At 38.6% G+C, this 21,743-nt stretch overlaps 1 protein-coding gene across 4 annotated transcripts in view; it reads right to left on the reverse strand.

Annotated features, from left to right (window-relative positions):
• THSD4 (thrombospondin type 1 domain containing 4) overlaps window positions 1-21,743 on the reverse strand; it is a 244,155-nt gene that overhangs the window by 37,163 nt on the left and 185,249 nt on the right. For all 4 annotated transcript variants that reach the window (XM_042039239.1, XM_042039240.1, XM_042039241.1 and 1 more), the window contains one exon: window positions 19,465-19,669. In XM_042039239.1, coding sequence (XP_041895173.1) covers window positions 19,465-19,669 — 205 coding nt within the window. The remainder of the gene's footprint in view (window positions 1-19,464; window positions 19,670-21,743) is intronic.

Below are 21,743 nucleotides of genomic sequence, written 5' to 3' on the forward strand. Positions count from 1 at the left end.
TTATGAGGTCTCCAGCACAAAAATAAACCTGCCTAGGCCTCTTTAGCATGACAGGCTTTATGAAAGTCAGGGAAGTGTGAAGGCATTAATGCTCCATGCTGTTCATGACATATGCAAATGTGGGCACTGCATCTCACTAACCACCACAATTAAATATGCAACAACCCAGTTCTTCACCACGGGTGTTTCAATGCCTACTTTGTATCGAAGTACGGACTGCAATGAGTAAAGAAGTCCTATTAGAAGTGACATCAGTCCTGAACAGTTAACTGTGTTTTGTGAGGAGTCTATTACAGCCCCCTATACTGGGGGGAAGTACAAGACAAGCTACCAGAAGGCCAGTGCAACACTTGCTGAAGGTATGAATCATTCCAACAAAAACTGAAAATGAGCAGATTCCATTATTCTGCAAATGACCAAATATAAAAGGAATTACACAATTGATACACACAATGATAGTACATGGTAAGAATTATGAACTTTCCATTTATTTTTACATAGCCATTCTCTATAATTATATACCTCAAATACACTTTAGTAAGTACTACTAAAATAATCTATAAAAACCTCTCTCTCTTTTAACTTGCACAAAAATTTCCCTTGAGTTGAAGGGGTAGCAGTGATTGACTAAATTCCCAACTCCACTGGAGTCTATGTAAATATTCTGCTTTACTTGTATGTAATTTTACCACTGCCCTGAAAATACAGAAGAGGAAGGACAGAAGGGCTGGCACAAAACGTAGACTGAGAGAAATTAAATGTGAAGAAAAAGACAGCACTCAACCCCAGAGAACCGGAGTAAGAATCACGCATGTCCTGTATCTGTACAGACACCATGTTAAAGGTGCAGGCCATTGCATATCTACTATTTTGTTTTGGGAAATGCAGCACCTCAAAAGGAACTCCTGGGGTTCAGAAGACTCTAGAAACCAATCAGTAGGCTCTAAAGTCATAATTGCAGGGGGGTTTTTTAATATAGAAACTTGAAACCCCTTTTCCCATTCTTACTTATACATCCTTAATTTCTTTCTGTAAAGAAGGCAGGAGATAACTGAGGTTACAGTTTCTAAGAGGTAGTCTCAGAACTTCAGCTCTTACAGGGCATAATTAGAATTTTTGTCTAAGCCCACTGAAAAAGCAGGGCTTGAATTCTCAGCAACATATTTCCTACCCTACCTCAGTAACATCAGGAAGTACTTTCCACTGGCAATAGCTGTAAATCAGATTTAGAATTAACAAACAACATTCAGGACTAGTAGTCTCCAGCAGGCATACATTTCCAATGTAGCATGTGATATTTTAACTATGCACCTCCAGCTGAATCTGCAGATGACAGTATTTGGCTTAGTTACATAATTTCAGTTAGAATCTGCTTCTTATATTTCAGGAGTTGATCAGACTGGCTGCTAATGGCTCTGAACATGATAGCTAAGCCTTCTGGCACAGTTCAGCTGCACATTAGTGAACCCAGCACAGAAACTCAGCACACATTTGGCAAAAGTCCTTTGGGTAGATAAATGCAATTGAATTATCTTCTAATCTAGACACTACTTCAGTCAGAAGGGCCAGATTAGTGAAATGCACGTGTAAATACCCCACTCTTTTCTCCAGCTGGCATAACAAAAAGTGTTTTGTACCTCCTTGCACTCCTGACAACTGCCAAGAATTGGAATAACTGTATGACAGCTAAACTAAACCAGCAGATTGTGACATCTCTGCAGAAAAAAACACTCTATCTCACAAGAATTAAAAGCTGAAGTAGAAACTGCTTCTTTTGTTTGCTAAATAGCTTTTGTTCCTTGCTATGAAAAACTGGAGCTACATGAATACTCCTAAGCTGTTTTGAATTTCAAGTGGAATTTCTCAAGAATTTTGGATGCTCTGTGTGGTAAAGTTAAACACTGTAACTCAAAACACACAGATCTGTGCTCTGCAAAGCACTGTTGGGTCCCTTAGCTCAGACATGAATTGCTCTGGCCCAGTGTCTGATATTGCCACTTTCTGGGGGGCTTTAAGACCTCATGGCTGATTTCAGGCAGGGCTGACACAGATGCTGAAGTCCCAAGTACAGTCAGGTGTGAGTGACTGCCGACACTGGCACGGAGGAGAGATCTGAAGTGGTTTTCCTGTCCTAGAGCAGGGTGGAGCAGGAGCCCACAGTGTCTGTGGGGCCAGGCAGCCACTGGCCCAGCAGTGCAGGCAAATCTCAGACTAGCACATAGGGGACATCAGGGCACGGGGACGGAACAGCAAACAGAGACAAGACTATGGGTGGGAGAAGATTGGCTTTGATTAATTTAGTGGCCTTTATGGTAAGGATACAGGTGCTTTGATTAATTCAGTGTCCATTAGAGTAAGCACATGGGCCACAAACTAAAGCAGACAGACTGCCCATGTTCAGCCCTGAAAAAATCATTCAATTCTTCACTCATTCTTTCTTCCAATAAAAGTTGACAACAGCATGTAAACCTTAGTCCTTCACTTAAAACAACATTAATTTATTATAGATCCTCTGAAGTATTTGGCTCCTAGAGAAGAAAAATGACACAGACACTTGTGAGAGGCTGTCTCCATTTACCTGAGTACACTCTGCCAGAAGAGGAATTCCTGGCACAATAAGCTGTGTGGTCAGAGGAAAGCTGGAAATACAGCACTGGCATCACTTTCTCAGGCATTATCTTGTGGCTATAAAGACTTGGGGCAGTATCACATGTGTTATTTTTTATGTCAGTCCACACACTGAAACATTAAAAAGATGTTCCAGGATGAACCTGATTTGATATTTATTTGACAAAGCTATCAAACCACGGGAAACATACAACTGATACCTGGAAGTAAACCCAGAAATCTATAGACATGACAGAAATCATCACATTTTATTGATGACTTTTATGGCTCCAAAACCAACAAAGAATATGATTGAAATATTTCACAAAAAGTAGCACAGAATCATTCCAAATGCAGAGAGCATTCTATCACTGTTCTTTATTCCCAAGCTACCTACTAAGCTAATGGAAAAAAAATTCTCTGATCAAACTATTCACAGAAACACAAGAAAAAATTATGGATATGCAAGTTGTGAGTCTAACCTCAGATCATCAGGTAAGTCTGGCTAATTAATGGCAGTATTTTGTCTGCAGCATAGATGAAACAGTGCAGTCCAGATTCCAAACAGACAACTGAAGAAAATGACTTAAGTATAACTAGTACAAACTACAAAATTATTTTGCCATCAGGAACTGAATTTAAGTTTTTCCAAGCATACGTGGGAAAGAACATATTAATAAAAAGAAAGTTGCTTTCGTCTTCTAGCAAGAAGTAACTTATTTTCTTTCCCCCTCCAGTATGCAAGCAGATCACTTGCAAACTGCTGTGCAGACAGTTACTATTAACTCTTAAGTTTGATTTTCTAGACCTTCTGCATCAGTCCCACAGGTCTCCTCATCAATACACTGAACAGGGACTGTTATATCCATGCTCTTAAACCACGAAACATGACTGATATTAATTTATCATTCTGAACATTACATTTTCAAAATTGCAGAAGCAAGTCTCTAGTATTTCCTTTACAATTCCACCTTAGAAAAGAAAAATCCTTGTCTTCCTGTCTTTGATTAAGTCTTATTAAAGTTTGATAAACTCTATCTTCTCCCTTTAATAGAATATCTCCAGTACCACTTTTTCAGAACCATAAAAAGTGATTAGCTACAGCCTTTTTGTTTAAACCAAAATTCATGTAATACATAATCTGCTTTTTCTACATTTAAGACAGAATTTTTCACACTGTTTACATTAATAGTGAATTTAATATTTTTTAAAAGTTCATCGAGCACACGTAGTTTCATACTCAGCTGGGAACATTTTTTCCATGATTGAGATAAATAAGCAAGTCTTTTTATGAATGCAGTCTATGAGTCAGGAGCCTTTTAAATATCTACCCTCCCAAAGTAATTAAAAGTGGTTTCCTGTTATAAACACACATGAAACAGATTACACGTGTCTAGGAAATACTTAATGCTACTGAATGATAGCACAGATTCTTACCAGTGTACAAAGTCTTCAATTTTACATGACCTATTTCAATACAACTCAAAGTAAAATTAGGAGTTTTATCAGGGAGAGGGTAAATAGAGAGAAATCCTTTTTTTAATCCAGGTTTTTGTGGATTAGACCGTAATGACTGCCATAATTTCAAGTGATTACACTCACAGGCCACTGCCAAGTCATAAATCAAAGCACTGATGTTTCTATGCACATTGTATTCCAGTGACAGGACCTCAGAGAGCCCCTCCCAAAGCCTAACACATGAACAGAGCAGGCTGTCCCTCCTCTGGTGGCTCAGCTGTTTATCTGCACATCCTGGGATCCTGTGGGAAGGGCCATGGCTTGGGAGAAACTGCTGTGCTGCACTGTAATATCTGCTGAACAACTGTGCATGGCCTTTGCTTAATTACAACTGTTAAACTGGAAGCACATGCTGCATCCTCCAGTTCACCTCTTACTCCTGACTAATGGAACATGGAAATGGTCTCACTGCTGACCAAAGGACCAAGAACAGCTTTTTGGAGAGGAAAAAAGCCAAAGAGAGTCAACTGTATAAACTTCAGAGAGTCCTTGGGATCCTTTGGAGGTTAGACATGTGGAATACAACTGGTTTGTGTACAGCACAGCAGGGCTGGGAGTAACTGCCAAGGCTTGCAGACCTTGGGGAGTTATTATATAATATAAAGCAATTGAATTGGAGATGCAGTCAGTCAATAAACCTGTTGAGTCACCTGCATTTAAAAAAATGCACAAGGTAAATTTGAACAAATTAACAGAACCAAAAAAGTCTTTATCAGAGATTATTATTACCAATGCAAGTAATCAGCAATCCATACGCATATTTTTTCATTTATAATCCTACCAAAAATCCACACAGCAACTTCAGTGGTTAATAGCATTTTCCTGATTAACTTCAGTGAAGACAGAAACAAACCCCACCCTAAATACCAAAATACAAATTGGTTCCCTTTACTTACTGTCAGGTACAGTTTAGGATAATGGTCATTTGAGAGAGAAAGGAATTTCCAGTAATCCAGTGGAGAGATAAAGTATTTTCCATTTCCATACTAGGTTATATCCACAAATACCAATGACTTTATTTTGTTTTGCTTTTCTTTTCCATTCCTTTAATGTGTCTTTCTCTTGACTCTCACACAAAATCCATTCCATCTGTTTCCAAGTGCATCTTCACTTTAGGTATTACTCCCATTATGATGACTAGGTTTTAAAGCTCTTTATTCACATCAGGTGTTACTACACACTGCTTTACTTCCCAAGCAAGGAGCCAGGCCCTTCAGCTGGCCTGTGGCAGCCCAGGCCCAAGGAAATCAATGGCACCATTGTAATTTGAGAGCTGCACAGGATCTGCCCCTGCTTGTTTGAACAGCAGCTTTTTTACGTCCACAAGCACGAAGGCATAAAAGTCTGCTGAAGTTCAAAAGCAGTTTTAATTTTTCTGTCCTTCTTTTCAAGCACTTTTAAAGTTATTTGGGCAGTTGAATAAAAACCCCATTTTATCCAGCTAGGCTGCAGAAGTGTTTAGTACAATTCATTGCAGTAGGAGTGCTTGATGGGCATTTCCAGGCTGCTCCTTCTCCTGAGAAGCATCATGAGGATCCAATTAATTAATGTCAGAAAAACACTTTGAAGATAAGAAGCACTTTTTGTGATGATTTTCTTAAAGAACCAAGGAGCTTTTGTTTCAAAAGCCAAATTCTGGATGGAGGCATGAAATACAAACCCATACACTGGTGGATTTCAGCAGAAAACACCACCGAGAGAAGGTAACGGAAGGCAGCATTGCACAGCAAGAAGTTCTAGTCACTGTTCCCACTTTCCCTCTGGAACTACTTACCATACTGAATGGATTTTAAGCCCTAGACAGCTCCACTGCTATTTATGATTACTTTTAAGAGGCAGTGGCTTGAAACACTTCTGGAATATCTTAATGATCTACTGAAGTCTGGGAGCTTTTCAAAGACTAAGAAACCTGGGCAGCTCTGCTTCTGCTCATAGGCACTATGAATGCTAAACCATGCAGGAGATGAAAGCTCTGGCCTGTTATTGCATTCCCTCAGAAGATCATTTCTAGTCCATGGATATGGACTCTGTGAAAGCTGGATCATCATGACAGCCAAGAGGTTCTAAACAAACATTTAATTCCATTCCATCATTTCTGCTGGGGATGCAAATAAGCAGCACCTTTGGTAGCACCTCACTTTCGTCTTTGATCTGAAACCCAATGCTTTGTAAAAGATTCTTATAATTTACCTGATATACTACATGCCAAAACAGAATCTGTACTTCAGTAACTCAGACCAATTACACACATTACTATTGACATTAAAAACCTTACCTATAGAGTGTGTTTTCAAGGTTTTAAGTTGCCAGAGTCAGCACTTATGCAGAGCTAGTGAATTCCACTACTGCATTATTCTGCACAATTAGTGAGAGAAGTTTCACCCTTGCAAGTGGTGGCACTGAACTGCCTTAGGAGAGAAGAACAAGAGGTAAGAACTGCAACTCAGAAATTAAAGGCTTTTTTCTGGTTTTCAAGGGAAAAACGTAACAGGATGGTTGCTTTATACTGGAGGAGAGAAGAAAAAGCCCAGGTAGGTGGTGATGCAGAACAAATTCCAGTTCTTGATAAAAACTAAACCCAACAGGAATTTGACTCTACATAAACAATGCTGTACCAATGATAAGACCACAGCAACAGGTGACTTACATATGAGCAGATGCCATAATCTGCTCATATAAACTTACAATTTGGTGTTAATTGGTTCTACCTCTAAGACAGAATGAAAATTCAAACATAGTACATTAAAATGACACGATTCAACCAAATGAAAAGAAAACAGCATTAGACCATTACTAATGACACCAAGTTTATCAGGAAAATCTGCATCTCAGAAGCACACACAAAATACACTAAAGAAATACTAAGAATTTTATAACATCACTGTGTAATCAAGTCTATGTGATCTGTCACAATATTCCTGTATTCTAACATGCAGCACTCTGACGCTCATATTTTGACACCTTACAATCTGACAGACAGCTTATTAATGCTTTTATACTAAGCAGAGTTGAGGGTCTCTAAGCTTCTTTACAGAGTACTCCCCAGCACCTGCAGAGTTAAGGCCAGTGGAGATGCATGTACCTAATTTTGAAGCTTAGCTGCATTCCAACATGCCTGATTTGGGTTAGACCTCATAGACCTCATAGATCAAATTACCACCGTTTTCTGCTTAAAACAAGTGATGAAGCTAAAAGACTGAAAAAAGCCTTCATCAATTCACCTCCAGGAAAGTGTCCAATTTCTATTGCTACATCTGCATTAGGGATGATACTGAAATAAAACACAAATGCTTACATCCCACTCCACACTCCCTGTCTCCTCCTTCTCAACCTTTAGATATAGTCCAAGGTAGGAACAAAATGATTCCATTTGATTTCATCTTTGCTTCAATAATGTATGCAGTGGAGATGCTAAAGACACAGCACAGATTTTTGCCATAATGGAACACTCCCAAGGGCCACCACCAGGATAAGGTAATTCAATGTTGACCTGAACACATTAATGGAATTTCCCATGTTTATCTTTATAAATAATACTATCTGTAACATTCATGGCAACATACCAAATTACAAACATGTGACACTTCTTCACAAACAAACAGAGCAGAATCAAATTCTGTAATTTTTCTTTGTAGTTCTCCAAAATCTGTACAACTGCTCAGAACTGAGCTCACACTAATAGGCATGTGGAAGGAATCCTCTCTTTCGTTCACAAAGCAGTGAACCCTTGCTTAAAGTAACTCACAAACTTTGAAGTTTCAATGCAAAATACCTCTCCCTCTAATAGAGCTAACTGCTGGCAGAACAATAAACTTGGTCTGGTGCTCATTACGACTCAATATCAAAACAATCCACAAGCAACTCTTCTGAACTAGAGACTCGAAAGCTTCAGGGATGAACTATGATGTGCTATTTAGTGAGGCAAGGGTTAGAGGAAAAATTGATTTCTCACTGTATCAATAGATAAAGTCAGATGAAACCACAAGTTCTTATGACTACGTTCTTTTGTTTCAACTGACACATGGGAGACTTTTCTTCAAAAGTCCACTTTGCTAAACATGCAACAGAAGATTTTGATGCTGAAAAGTTACAACCTCTTGACACATATTTAAGAACTGCATCATGCTTCTCAGTTTTGGAGTTTTTTTTTCATTGGCAGAAGACAACTGAAGAAAGGTAATGCGTGTTCATAAATTTAAGCTCAAACCAAACAAATTTCCATGACTTGGCCTTCCCCTACGTTAATTAGGCTTGGGGAAGGAAGGAAGAAGTATTTTGTAAGAACAATCAAAAAATCTGAGGAACTATCATTCTGAATATAGAACAACCTCTTCTAGCTGTGCCAGACACTTGAGGAAAATTCAATCCCCCTCTGCAATATGAGCCTAGAAGAGAACGATGAAGTGTTATGACAGAAATTCAACAGTAAACTTTTAATTCCACTTACTGAAGGAATCTTTATTCTGCAGTCTGACTGAACATCTGCAGACACATTATACACTAAGGTGTTGTTGCCTTAGGTCCTTATAAGTATTGATGACAAGGCCTCATTTCACCAATAAAAATATATCTCTTTTCCAAGTTTTCCAAAGCTCGGGTATGGCTTATCATTTAAATGTTCCCATGCTTGGTTAGAGTCCTCCTGCCCAAAGAACAGTTCTGCTCTTGCTTCTCCCTGAGGCTCACCTCCCATGATTTCAGTGGAACTCCTCCAGAAAATCCTTATTTGAAGTTACATTCAGGTGTTCCTTGCTCTGGACCTGCAGAAGGTTTTACAGGTGTGGAGGAACCCTCGTGCCACAGCAATCACACCAAGTGACAGAAAGCTGCCTCAAGGCTGTGTGTTCTCTTCCATAGAAGAGCTGATGTGGGGGAATGGAGTGAAGGAGATGGACTAAGGATTAACCCCAATGCACAGCAGCTGCAGCTGGACTGTTATGCCATGAAAACCTTTCCCTAGCACTTCATGGTTATCAGTGGTCAACAGATACTCAGTTGTTCTGTCTTGGGGTCCCTAAGCCATGCTAGATTAGCTGTGCAAGCTGGCAACCTTTGCCAGGCAGCTCATTAAAATCCAGCCCATAATCTCATAGCAGACATTCACCTGACCCACATCTCTCAAGCACACTCCCAACATTTTCAGAATTACAGTCGTTTGGTATTAAAAATTGGAGTTACGACTGTGAGGCAACTACTGCTGCCATGGGTACAAATATGAGAGGGAGACTGGGTCGTAGTGCTTCTAAGCACCCAAACTCTTCTGACACAAAGTGTTTGAAGTAATATTCAATAGAACACAAAGACACTGGGCAAGTTAAGAAATAAAGGATAAAGTTTAATCTCCCTTGACTAACTTAATCATACAGTCTATAAATCAAGTTTTAAATCCCCATATATATTGTGTATTAGAAAAGACTTGGATTTCTTCTGGAATTTAATGCTGCAATATAAAAATATTCTCTGCAGATGAAATCTCTTTATTGGATCCAACCATGAAGCCACTAATCATGTAGAATTTCTACTGGGTGATTATTTTACTAAAAGAGATTTTGAAAAGGGTAAAATCCAAAAATGTTGAAACTGAGCAGTTCAAAGGGAAATAAGAGAAGGAACAGAAAAAAAAAAGTTTCTTTTACAGAATCAAAGATGTAAGAACACATTCTATCTGACTAGATCAAGGGATGCTTAAGGAACAAAGAAAGGTTTTTTGCTATCCAAAAGAGAATTTTGCTCAGAATAAAATAAGATTAGGGAATCAAAGAATGCTGCACAGAAATATCTATGACAATTGAAACCAGGTTCTCAACCATTTTTTCTTAAGTTTTGCTGTGTAGCATTTGAACAACTATTTAAATTAGTAACAACTTCTCCTCTTGGCATGAAAGGAAAGAATTGTGTCTTCATGAGATTTGGGAATTTGCCTATGGATACTTTATGAATTTGGACGGACTCTGGTCATTCTTTATGCACAGCTAAGTCAGAGAATAAAATTAACTTTGAATTAAAATTTGTGAGAAAAGGAGAATAGTATTGTATCAGACCAGTGACTACACCTTGATAACAACTTTATAAAGTAGTGTTTACTCCAGGTAAAACACAGCTGAGCAATAGATTACATAGGAAGGATTTTAATCAACTCTCAAAGCTAATGACTTCCAAAGAATACATGACAATTCCAACACAGCCCCTTGTAGGCCTTCTTAGAGACAAAGGAAGAATGGAGTGAAAGCTGAGAGTCAGCTGCATTAGTGAGAGGAGAATTCATGTTACAGGATAGTGGTCAGTGCCATGAAATACATACTCCAAAAGGTGCTCCATTAGCACCCACTGTTCAGAGAGCTTAGATCTTCTAAGAAGCCTTGAACAAACAATGTGCTGATATTCCAAACAATGTGTGCCCTTCAAATGAGTGTTTTCATGGAAAACTACTTGGTGGTTTGGTCATCAGCTAGAAGACAAAAATAATCTAAAGCTTCAAGATCTAAAAAGTTCCCATTAACTGGGTTCAGATTAATAAAAACTGCTCAAACAGCCCATCTCTTTCATGTTTTAATGCATCTTCTTTGAAATTTTTGCATTCAAGTTCCTTGGTTCTGTCCATAACTGGAAACAGAAGTCTAATCAAAACTCTGTGAGAAAGGCTGAAATTAAAGATTTTGGGGTCTGACAAGAAGCAGGAAATACTGAAAATCTTGCAGAGCCAGTTCTCCAGAGGCTTCGATGCCAAGGGGGTTTGCAAAGTTATGTAAGCAACCAGATTGCTGGGTGCTTTACAAGTCAAACTGAACAACCAGCCTTTCTGAGTTTCCTCTCGCTATTTTGCATATTTCTCTTTATCTGTCTCCCTGCCTTTCAAAGCAACCTTTCCTTATTTCACGAGAAGGAAAAAAAACCCATTCCTTTAATACAGAACTTATGAATCAAGCACCTCAGTGGGACTCATTGCTGCTGGCTGCTGTTCAGATGATGTATTTGCAGGGCAGATCATCAAAGCAACAGCAGGCTTCAGCTGCTGCTCTGTTGCAGCAAGTGCTGTTTTTGTAAGAACAATGCTTACAGACAGAGGGTAAAAAAATGTAACACCACCTCTGTCATATGATGACACAACTAGGAAACACAGGAAATGAAAACGTGATTTCTATGGGTTTCAAAACTGGTCATGACCACTGCCACCAATGAGCAAGTATGAGCCAAAAGGCACAGCCAGCATAGGCAGCTGGAAAGAAACATTCATATTCTTCTTCAAGATGCAGAGGATAAAGGCCAAGAAGACATTTACCTGGAAAACTAGCAACATGAAGAATTCTCCCAGAGATTCAGGCTAGATGGAAAGTGATGAGCCTCCCAAGCAAGGCACCTCTTGCTCAGCACCCCAACTCAGGGCTATCCCTCGGACCTCCTGCCCTCAGCAAACAAGGAGAAACTCATTTTGAAGCTCCTAAGTGAAAACACCGGTGGGCAGTGACTTGCAGGAACTGTTTTGCAAGTAAGTGGTGGAAAACTGTGACACACAAGTTAACCCAGCCATCAAGGTTTAACTTGAGGCCAGAGGAAAGAGTATTTCCCATCACACACGAGTAGCAAAGTCTGTCTTTTTGTATTTTTTTTAAGATCTGCCACTTAATCTGTAAAAAGGAAGAAACTACCTTTTGAGAAAGTTCCATTATTTCTTTTGTATGTTTTCAAAATGTGCCTGGAACCCTAAAAACCACTATGCAGCGTATTAGATACCAGCTGGCTATTTAATGAAGCCAGAAGGGAAAAGGTCACCTTGGAATTTACTGTAATAAGATAACCCTGCCAGAAACTCTCAATTGTAACTATTTAAGCAACACCAGTATTGAAAAAAATATATGGTCAGCAAAGAATAATGTCCTGGATATATTCTGTTCAGACTAGAGGTCATTACACCAGGTAAGATGCTTGTGCAACTCGAATTCAGTGGAATTGAATTCATTAACACCAGGGTTGAATTTCATCCAAAGTCTTAACAGCTTTGAGGGTTTTAGTAAGTGATCATCCCAGCCAAGTAATACATGTTGGCTACAGTAAGATCGACATTTATTTAGTGAAAGAAACACTCCCTGCAACAAATTATTTTGAAACTATTTTAGGGACAATAATCGAAAGGATATTGAAGTGTAAGTGTGTGTACAGGGAGAACTGGGCAACCTAATAATGAAATACAGGTGAGAAATGCTAAAAAGGGAGTATTACACAACTTTATTTGCCTTGATATACTGTCTCCTATTAGTTTTTAACTCTTTTGCATGAGAAGCAAACTCATGTTAGTCGTAATTCTCCCTGGTAGCTTATCCATACATACATTATCTGCAGACACAGGAATACAAGCATGAAGAGCAAGACCCAAACTCAGACTGATCCAGAACTTCTTGCCAGACAGAATATGCTTCTAAGATTCCTGTCATCTCCAGGCATAAAACAGAGACCCCTCTACCTCTCCCCCATTGCCTTGAACCCCTCAAACAGATGTGGTAGCCAGACTGGCTATGGTAAAGGTAATTAACACCACTTAATGGCAGAGCAAGCTGTAGGCCCCACACATACTGAAACTGCAGTTTGCAGAGGAAGACCATGAAATGATCAAAATCCACCATTTAAACACATTTAGCTATAACCAACTAACCACAATACCACACTTTTCAGCTCAAGGAAATGCAACCTACTCAATTTGTCAGGCCAGCATACCCAGTCTAAACATAAATCCTGAAGGGAATCTGTCAGCAATTAGCGTAATACTAGGTCACAGGCACTGAACTGGGTAGTTGCTAAAACATGCATGTTTGTTTGATGAGATCCTGGGCTTCTGTGTGTAAAACAACAGTCATGGAAAAGCACTTTCCTGGATAGGTCAGCATCAGACACTTCAGTATTGGGGCTGTTTTAAATCCCTGGTGAGAAAGACAAGTCTCTTAGGAGACCTGTGTTGATTTTCAATGAAAGCATGGCCGCCCAGAGAGCTATTAATTAAAATCATTATTAATTCAGAGAATCAATGTATGTATAACTAGCAATGCTAGCTAACTAAACTGAATTAAGTGGAAAAAGTCAGAATCTTCTCTGCTCATCAGGTCTCTTCCAAAACTGACATTTAATTGAAACTTTTGAGGTGCCCCAAAATTTTTTAAGTGTCTATTAATGGCCAACAGGTGTAGTCAGAAAATATTTGACCAAATATAGAATCTGAAGCACTGAAGGACAAGATTGAGTGAAGACAAAGTGATAAGGCAGGAGCCAATAACCAGGAGTTATCAATTTATATTGCCAGTTCCGTGCTTTCATAGGAATGCTTGATGTGCAAACATTTTCCAAAACCCCCCCAAGTTATTCCTCTTCCTGTGTAGTATTTCCTGACTCTCCAGTTCAGCATTCAGGAAACAGGGACACAACAGTTTCACTAGGATACCTAATCATAAAAAGCATTTCTTAGGAACATTATTCAAAATGTTCTGCTTGAGTTTACACACTGATTGTAATTGCCTCTTCAAACACTAATAATTTACTCTGAAGTTTCCTTATGGTTTGAACTTGCTGTGTCTAATTTCAGTTTATTTAAGAAGTGATTCCTTAAATCTTTTCTCCACAGTTTGGAGCACATTGTTGGCTGTACTAGGAAATATCTTTGTTGTTTAACTCCAGCAGAGAACAGTCAAGAGTACAAACAACAAAAGGTAAAAAAAATAGTTACTCTTGTCCAGATATTGTAATTACATTTTTTTTTAAAGTAATGCATTCAGGAAGCTGCATATGCAAGAGAGACCTTCCAACTCTAATGCACTGACACATATAGGGATGCACTCAATGATTAATACAATGTTCAAGTCCTTGGGGGGGGGGTCTCACAAGTCCATCACAATAAACATATATAATAGCATAGCTTTGGGTTACAGCATTCCATAAACTCAAATGAGAAATTGCAGATTTTTGTTTTGAACAGAAATGTAAGAACTATCAATGGAGCACTGACAATTCTCATGCAGTGGGAGAGCCACTGAGCCCAAGGCACACTGAGGCACTGGAAGAGAAGTTTATTATAAGCAGATCCCTTGTACAAAGTTGATTCCAAGCCCTGAAAATTCCAATGTGCATCCTCTCCTCCATATTACTATATAGCATTCATTGCAGCTTTTTTTGCACAGAAACCTTTAATCTTGTGGAAAAAATACAAAAATCATTAACAGCAATTTAAGAAAGTGTATTTTGAAGTATATTCATTGATCTAATAAGCCCCACATGAAGGAAATCAATGAGTATATATATATTATAAAGCTCTTCACATGATCACAGCAGTGCCTCTAGCAATGTTTGTCTTCGAAATTCCCTGCCAGTGTTCTAATCTAACGCCTTTATTTACTGTAAATTTGAATCTCTAAAGTGATTTCAAAATGTTATTTTAAGTTCAAGAGCTGCTAACAATCTTTCATCATGAGATGTACTGTTTGAATGTTATCTGCTGCAGGGAATACAGAAATAAAAATGGTTTTCTGAGCACCTTTCCACAGCACCATTAGTATCAGGCCCTGTTGTTTTCATACGACAAATTCCTTAAAACCATATTCATGTTCAGGCACACCAGTATTCACAAGAGTGCTATTAACATCCCTTGGACTTTTGTTTAAAAAATATTAATCTGCAACTTTTATTTTAATCATAAATTGTGTATACTGGCATGTGCTAATAGAAGATGCTAGAAATAGCAGAGTATCATCTTACAGAAAGCAGAGAAAATTGATTCAATCCAAAGATGTCTCTATCTCATTTAGTGGCTGAAATTACTTAACTCCACGAAAAACAAAACTGAAATACATAATACATTCCCTGAAGGAACTGTAATGAGCTTTACAATTAGCAGTGAAATAAATTCACTATGAAACAAACGTCTTTGGAGCAAACAGTATACAGGTAAGAAACAAAATGTTAGGAGACTTGCCCAAACTTGGAAGTATCTACCTTCCCTTAGATAGGACACCTCAGAATCCCCTAAAGTCAGTGATGGCAGGCAGCGTGTCTGGTACCTTCTCCTGGACTGAATCCCAAACCCACATGACTCCACAGTTGGACAACTGCCCCAGAAACAAACTGTTCCTTGAGTTACAAACATTACCAGACTATCGCAATTAAAGTTCATTATACAGTGTATTTCGAAACTAACACATTTTCAAGCACTGTATCTTTCAATCCCGTATTAAGCTAAATTTTAATTTGAACTACTGACACCTCGTTCCTAACAGACTGCACTGCTGTTGAGGCTATGGATATGGGTAGCAACCAGCTTCTTTCAATTAGGTTCTCAAGACACAACATGCAAAAAAAGCACCTTCCAAATAATCACTTCAGATTTGTGTTATTTGGCTTTAAATTTTGCCATTATCTCAAATCCCAAGCCCAAAGATGCAGAAGTATTCATACTCCAGCCCACATGTTTTGCAGCACAAGTGCTGTAACATACTGGTCCCACTGAAGGTATCATGGTCCTACTTAATTCAGTGGCAAGTTTCCCATGTCAGTGTATGAGAACTGCCCAGCTGATGATTACCAGTGGGATAAAAAGTATGTCTTTGTCTCTTTGCTGTACAAGACTAGCATGTGACAGAAGGGCTTTGCCAATGGGAAGGTCTGTCCAAGGTCAGCAGTTCTGTTACCAAAAGGTTCTGTTACACATGAGCCAGTAAGAAAATACTGCTGAAAACTACTTTGAGAAGTCATTCTGACACAGCTCAGGGCTGTACAGCCTCTAGTCTTCTCTACACTTTACAGAGTTGGTAATACATAGCTTTTGCTCTTAAGTGTAAAAAAATACTAGAGTAAATATACAGACTGATGAATATATCATTAATAGTTATGAATAGCTATTATATACCACTCCAAAACTGAACTGCTTTCTTTCCCAACAAACACACACTAGAAAACCAGCATGAGATGTTTCCTGGGGAATTTCAGATACACCTTTTGGCTCTATTAGAGTTAGTCCGTTTTGGCTCACTGAGAAACAGTAGTTAATGTTGCAGCCCATTCTCAATTTGACTGCTAAAATATTTTCCTTCATCACATAGACACTCTTCCTACAATAAAGATGTACAAGAAATGAAAAGCCTAAAAGGAATTGGAACTCTTGGGTGGGGGAGAAGAAAATACTACATTTGTGCTGTATGAAATTCAATTCATTCCAAACTGGGATTTTGTGAAAAGTTAATTACGAAGTCCCATGAACAACCAGCTGAACAACCAAACAGCCCATCTTTAATCTGCATATTCTGACTACCCAGGTAAGATTCCAGAAACACTTTTTAAAGTTTTATATACCACTGTCATGCTTTCTCTTTTTAACGGAAGTTTATTGGTTTTGAATGGCAAGAATTAAAAAATTTAATTCTGAAATCACCCCAGCTTGTGTGCAAAAACCAAAACTGCAGTCCTCAAAATGAGCAAACCTCAGCAAGCTGAATCATATTCAGCAGAAACATTAGAACTGTGCTTTTTATGAGGGTTACAGACGTCACAAAAATGAGCAATAGACTACAACAAAACAGTTCACAAAAGCATTATGGAGAAGCTTTCAAATGTTTGGACGACTTTTAGCTGAGTTTGAAACTCATATTCTTGCCTGCTTTTAACCAGCACCTCCTGATCTTAAAGAAATACCTCCTTGTGAAAACCTTCCTGATTGCTCACTTGCTTAGTACTTTTCATGAAAGTGTGGAGCTTGATGAAAACTGCTTAATGAAACCACGTGGAACTCAAGACAATCTCCTAAACAGAGAAAAGCAAGATAACTGATTCCTAGGAACGTCTGCTGTCATCTCCCCCCCCAAAAAAAAACTTAGTGACCTTGAGCTGACTTCCGATTTTGCATTGAAGAAACTGTAAAATGTACAAAGTGAAAGGAAAACCAAAAGCAATCAACTTACAGTCCTTGAAAAAAAAAGAATGTTGCTTGCAAGCAGCTCTGATTGCTACAATTGGATTATGACAGAACAGGGTATTGAAAATTCAGTTTTGCAAAGCACTCAACTATATCCTTAAAGGAATGGCTGCTGGGTTATTTTTCTCATTGCTGCTGCAGCATAAGCATGATTTTAATTTTTTTTATTATTATTTTTAAAGTTCGAGACTTCTGCTTATTACCATTAATATATTAATATTAACATTACAGTAAATGGTAGATCTGGGTTTTCAAGCTTCCCAGCTCCACCAGTGTTATGTGCACTATAAAAACGTCTAAATTCTAAATTCTATTTTATCAGTGAGAAGTCTGTGACCACCAATATGCCAAAACACCATCCTCACATTTACCATTCCACTTGTCCAGTAAGTTGTTTGATAAACCTTTCTCTTAGTTTCAGCTTTCTGATCTGCTTGAACATGTTCTTTTCTGTCCTGGTGTAACTCACCTGCCTCAATAAACCAAGTTTATTGTGTAACAATGTGAGCAGAGTGGCTTGGAGTCCTTCTAGGCTGGAATTACATCCTCAAGAATTCCTAACATGGGAGGGAGCTGGCACATTTAGCAGACTAAATCCATACCAGCAGTTGAAAGTAAAACATATGAAATGGATAAAAAAAAGAAAGAAAAGAAAGAAAGAAAAGATGATAGCATAAACCAAGAGCTCAGGGGATAAGGAGTTAAGGAGTAGCTTGGGAAAGAAAAACTCTGTTACTTTCCCATACATGCCAACAGCCTGGTTATTTTTAATCAAAAATGTTACTCTCTTTCTGTCCTGCCCATCACAAAAATGTTCAAGTGGCTCAGTACTTTTAATACACTCAAGGGAATTTTTCTGCCAGCTGTTTTCAGGTGCTGGCACATAAATCTGACAGAAAAATTACATTCAACTCCATGATTTTATATATTAGTAATGTGACTACTTTCACTGTACTGCCAAGTAAACTACATTCTCACCCATTTTCTACCAAATGTACAAGTATCCATGGAAATTCTTTAGACAGAATTATTGGTTTAGTTCATCATCAATTAAGTTTGTGTTGACAGATACTATACAAACAGTTCTCATGAAAAAATGAATGCTGGTGAATATTGGTATATAATGTATCAAAAACCTCCTTTGGGTGAAACCAGGACAAATTAGAACTGAGAAGACCACCCAGACAAGAGGTCCAGAACATTTGGCTTTCTCGGACTATGGGTAGTTTATTTGTTCAATTTTGAGGTAACTTTTTGGTAAAATTATGGAACTCGCTTTCCCAGTTCAGACTGTTCCCCATAAAAACTCCTGTCTACAGGCAATGTTTCTGTAGAACTCATTGCAGCTCCAGCAGGAATTAAGGGGAAGAAAGTAGAAAGAGGGTAGAAGCAATTCCACAATGAGCACCTTCCTTTCCTGTACCTGAGCAGCAGCTGAGATGCTTTACCCACCAGAAGGGAGATAAAGCAGCTGTCCAACAAGAGGACTGTGGTTTGGAACTTCCAGTACAGCTACATAGCTCTAGCAATAACCACACCAAGCTAGCAAGGATAGCCTCAGGTAGCTCCAATCTAAGGATGGTCTAACAGGTGAAGAGAAAGGTGAGAGGCAGGTTTTGTAAATCATAACTAACTCTTCTCTCTCCAGTCCACTCTTAAGAATTGCCTACAAAACATGCACAAAATGTAGACAAACTAAGGGCTTTGTAACCTGGGAACACGACAGGTTACAGTGGGGAATGCCACAGTTCAGAAATGCACTCAAGACTGGCGTAGATCTGGTATAAATTCCACATATTCCCTAATTTGCAACCCACTATACATAGCTAGAAGTATACCTTAAGATGTTGTGTTACTATAAATATTCCAAGATCCTCCATGGTTTTGAATTAAGGACCTGCTTCAGAATAAACAACTGTAAAAATGACCTTGGATTCCGTGAATACGTCTTCAATATCAAATTATCTTAATAAAATTTTTATATACTTTCACTGTAAAAGAACTGAAACTTTTTGGCAATCAGAAGATGTTCTTTTCTCCTCAAGCAGTCTTTTATATTAACAAGTATCCGCTTGGCTGGATTTTTGACTGATCAGAGGAGGTTAATGATGTGGGAAAGGGAAACATCACAGTGGAACCAACTAATAGGAGACACTAAAGCCAAGTCAGACAGGGAAATAGATAGTAACAGGTCTACAGTGCTCATCATGCAAAATCAATCTAGAATTATAAACAGCCAGTTAGCTCTGATCAAAACACCTGTTTAATGATTTTTTCTCTTTCCTCTCTTCTTCTTGACATCGATTTCACCCTGCTCAGAAGACCTTTCCTGGCATAACCTCCACCCCGTTGCACTAGCACACAAAGCATTCTTCGTTCACTGAGATGCAACTTACCCAAATAGTTGTTGCTCTTTGACATCTCAGTAATGTTGATTTTAGTAGCTCCTTCAGGAATTTCCACTATCTTGTGGTAGCCAAGATTTGTTAGCGTGTGTTTGAAAACTCCAGACACAACCTTGCAAGCAGTGTTGTCCCCTCCACATATTCCACACTTGTCAATCACCTTGTCAGAACCCAGATAGTCGTCACAGCCAATGCTCTGCAAAATAAAGTAAGATTTCTTTTTCCAAGATCTTACAACTGCAGCCTTTGGACATAACAACTGAGAATAGTATCACTTTCACAGAATAATCAATCCTGAAAGGATTTTGTGAATTAGCATTTCAGCAATGTCTTCTGTATGGAAAAAGGCAACAAAAACCAAAGCATTCGCAGACTCAGTGTTTTTGAGTTAGCCAACAGGTTTTTACATCCTGCCAGCCAAAACCCAAGAACACACCACGAGCAGTAGTAATTGATTGTGCTGATTGCACACTCCTCAGCTGAAAGAAAAGAACCTCTGAACCACATAGTTCACACAGCTGCTGCTCAGAAAAGAGGTGGACAGCTATGATTTTTTGATGATCCAAAACAGGCTTTTTACAAGAGCAGAACTACTTAATCTATAGTCCAGTCCTAATTTCCTCTAAAACTGAGTACTCAGCGTATTCTCACCAAAAGAGGTGTCTGAGAAATCTTTATACTGCATCTAGACACTTACAGAAGAAATCCACCTGTTCATCGAGTAGAAAATCTTCAACCCACTCAGTAACACATACCTGGACAGGATAGTTTAAAACAAAATAATTTCCTAGAATCATTGGGTTGGAAGGGTACCTTGAAGATGATCCAGTTCCAGCCTCTCTGCCATGGGCAGGGACACTTTCCACTAGACCAGGTTGCTCCGAGCCACAGCCAACCTGATCTTGATTTGTACAATCCTTAAACAGCTTCCCTAAGCTGAGATGCAAATGGAATCCTGGATGACCAGGGATATAACTGTGTTTTTGCAAAAACAACACTGCTGTCCATTTCTTCTAACAGTTTAAAGAACAACTTATGTGAGATAAATCAGCTTCTATTTCGTAACAACATAGAAAACATTTCAACAGCAAGCCAAGGAAGAGATTTGATGTCCCGGAATTTTGATACTGGTTATGGCCTAAGTATAGCCAGGAGATAAGTAGGAATTTGTGACTGGCTGGCAGCTAAGCAGCATACAGACAAACCACACTCAATTTCCTTCTGGAGTACAGGCTTGAATTTGACTTGGCTAGTGAGGAAGCTTCAGATCCTTAGGAGACGGCTTTAAGATAAGCAGCAGATATTTAACATACCTTGAATCTCATGACAATACCTTTAAGTTATTAACGAGCAGAAAATCAGCTGCATATAATTTGGAACTCTGTATTCCTCAGAATAAAATTTGGTTTTATTTGTGAAAAGCATAGAAATGCCCAACTCAGGGCTTGCTGTTAACAGGCATCATTGTACTTATGCACTGGAGACAAGACATTCCCCTAAACCCTTTAAAAACACGGCACAGCTGATCTACCAAGCACCAGGATGTACAAGAAAGAAACCCCTGCAACCCACACACCCCCCAAAAATTACATAGGCTACTTCATGACATTGCATGAACCATTTTATCCAGCCACTTTTACACAAGGGCACTGGGGGTTACAACATAGTGAGCTTCTCGGAATACCAGACATCTGGGGCTTCACTCCTATGGTATTCCATTGATGGCTTACTCAGGAGAAAGATGTGAGAGTGATCAACAAAGGAATTCCAGCAAGAAACTACAAAAATCATAAAGTAGTAGGACTTCACAGTAAGACAACTAAAGTTTGGCTTTATTTACAGTCATTGAAGCCAGCAGTAGTGTGTTCTTCAACTTCGGCACATCAATAGCAATACCGGAAAATCAATCAAAACCTCCCAATCCTTAAAGAAAACATAACTAATTTCTGTCACAGATTTTAAAACTAAATTTTATTATTCTACTTCACCACTGTGTCCCATAATGAGATACATAATAAGAATAATGATGTCCACAAGGTGGCACTTACAATCCTTGTGAAATCAAAATGTAGGTCTCTGCAAAACAATAAAAAATTTAATTTCTTACCCCTAAACACAAAGTTTATATAGCACTTCTTTTCAAATTAGCCTTTACCACATGAGTAACAACTGCTACGTTGTTACTAGTAATATATTCTTTAAAATTGATCAGTCAATCCAAGGATTTATTTTGCTTTGGAATGAAATAAAATTGTTCTACTAAACTGAAA

This window comes from Corvus kubaryi, unplaced genomic scaffold (assembly GCF_017639235.1).
Source record: "Corvus kubaryi isolate FWS band 111438036 unplaced genomic scaffold, C.kubaryi_AGA036_p1.0 37394, whole genome shotgun sequence".
In the NCBI taxonomy this organism is placed as follows: Eukaryota; Metazoa; Chordata; class Aves; order Passeriformes; family Corvidae; genus Corvus; species Corvus kubaryi.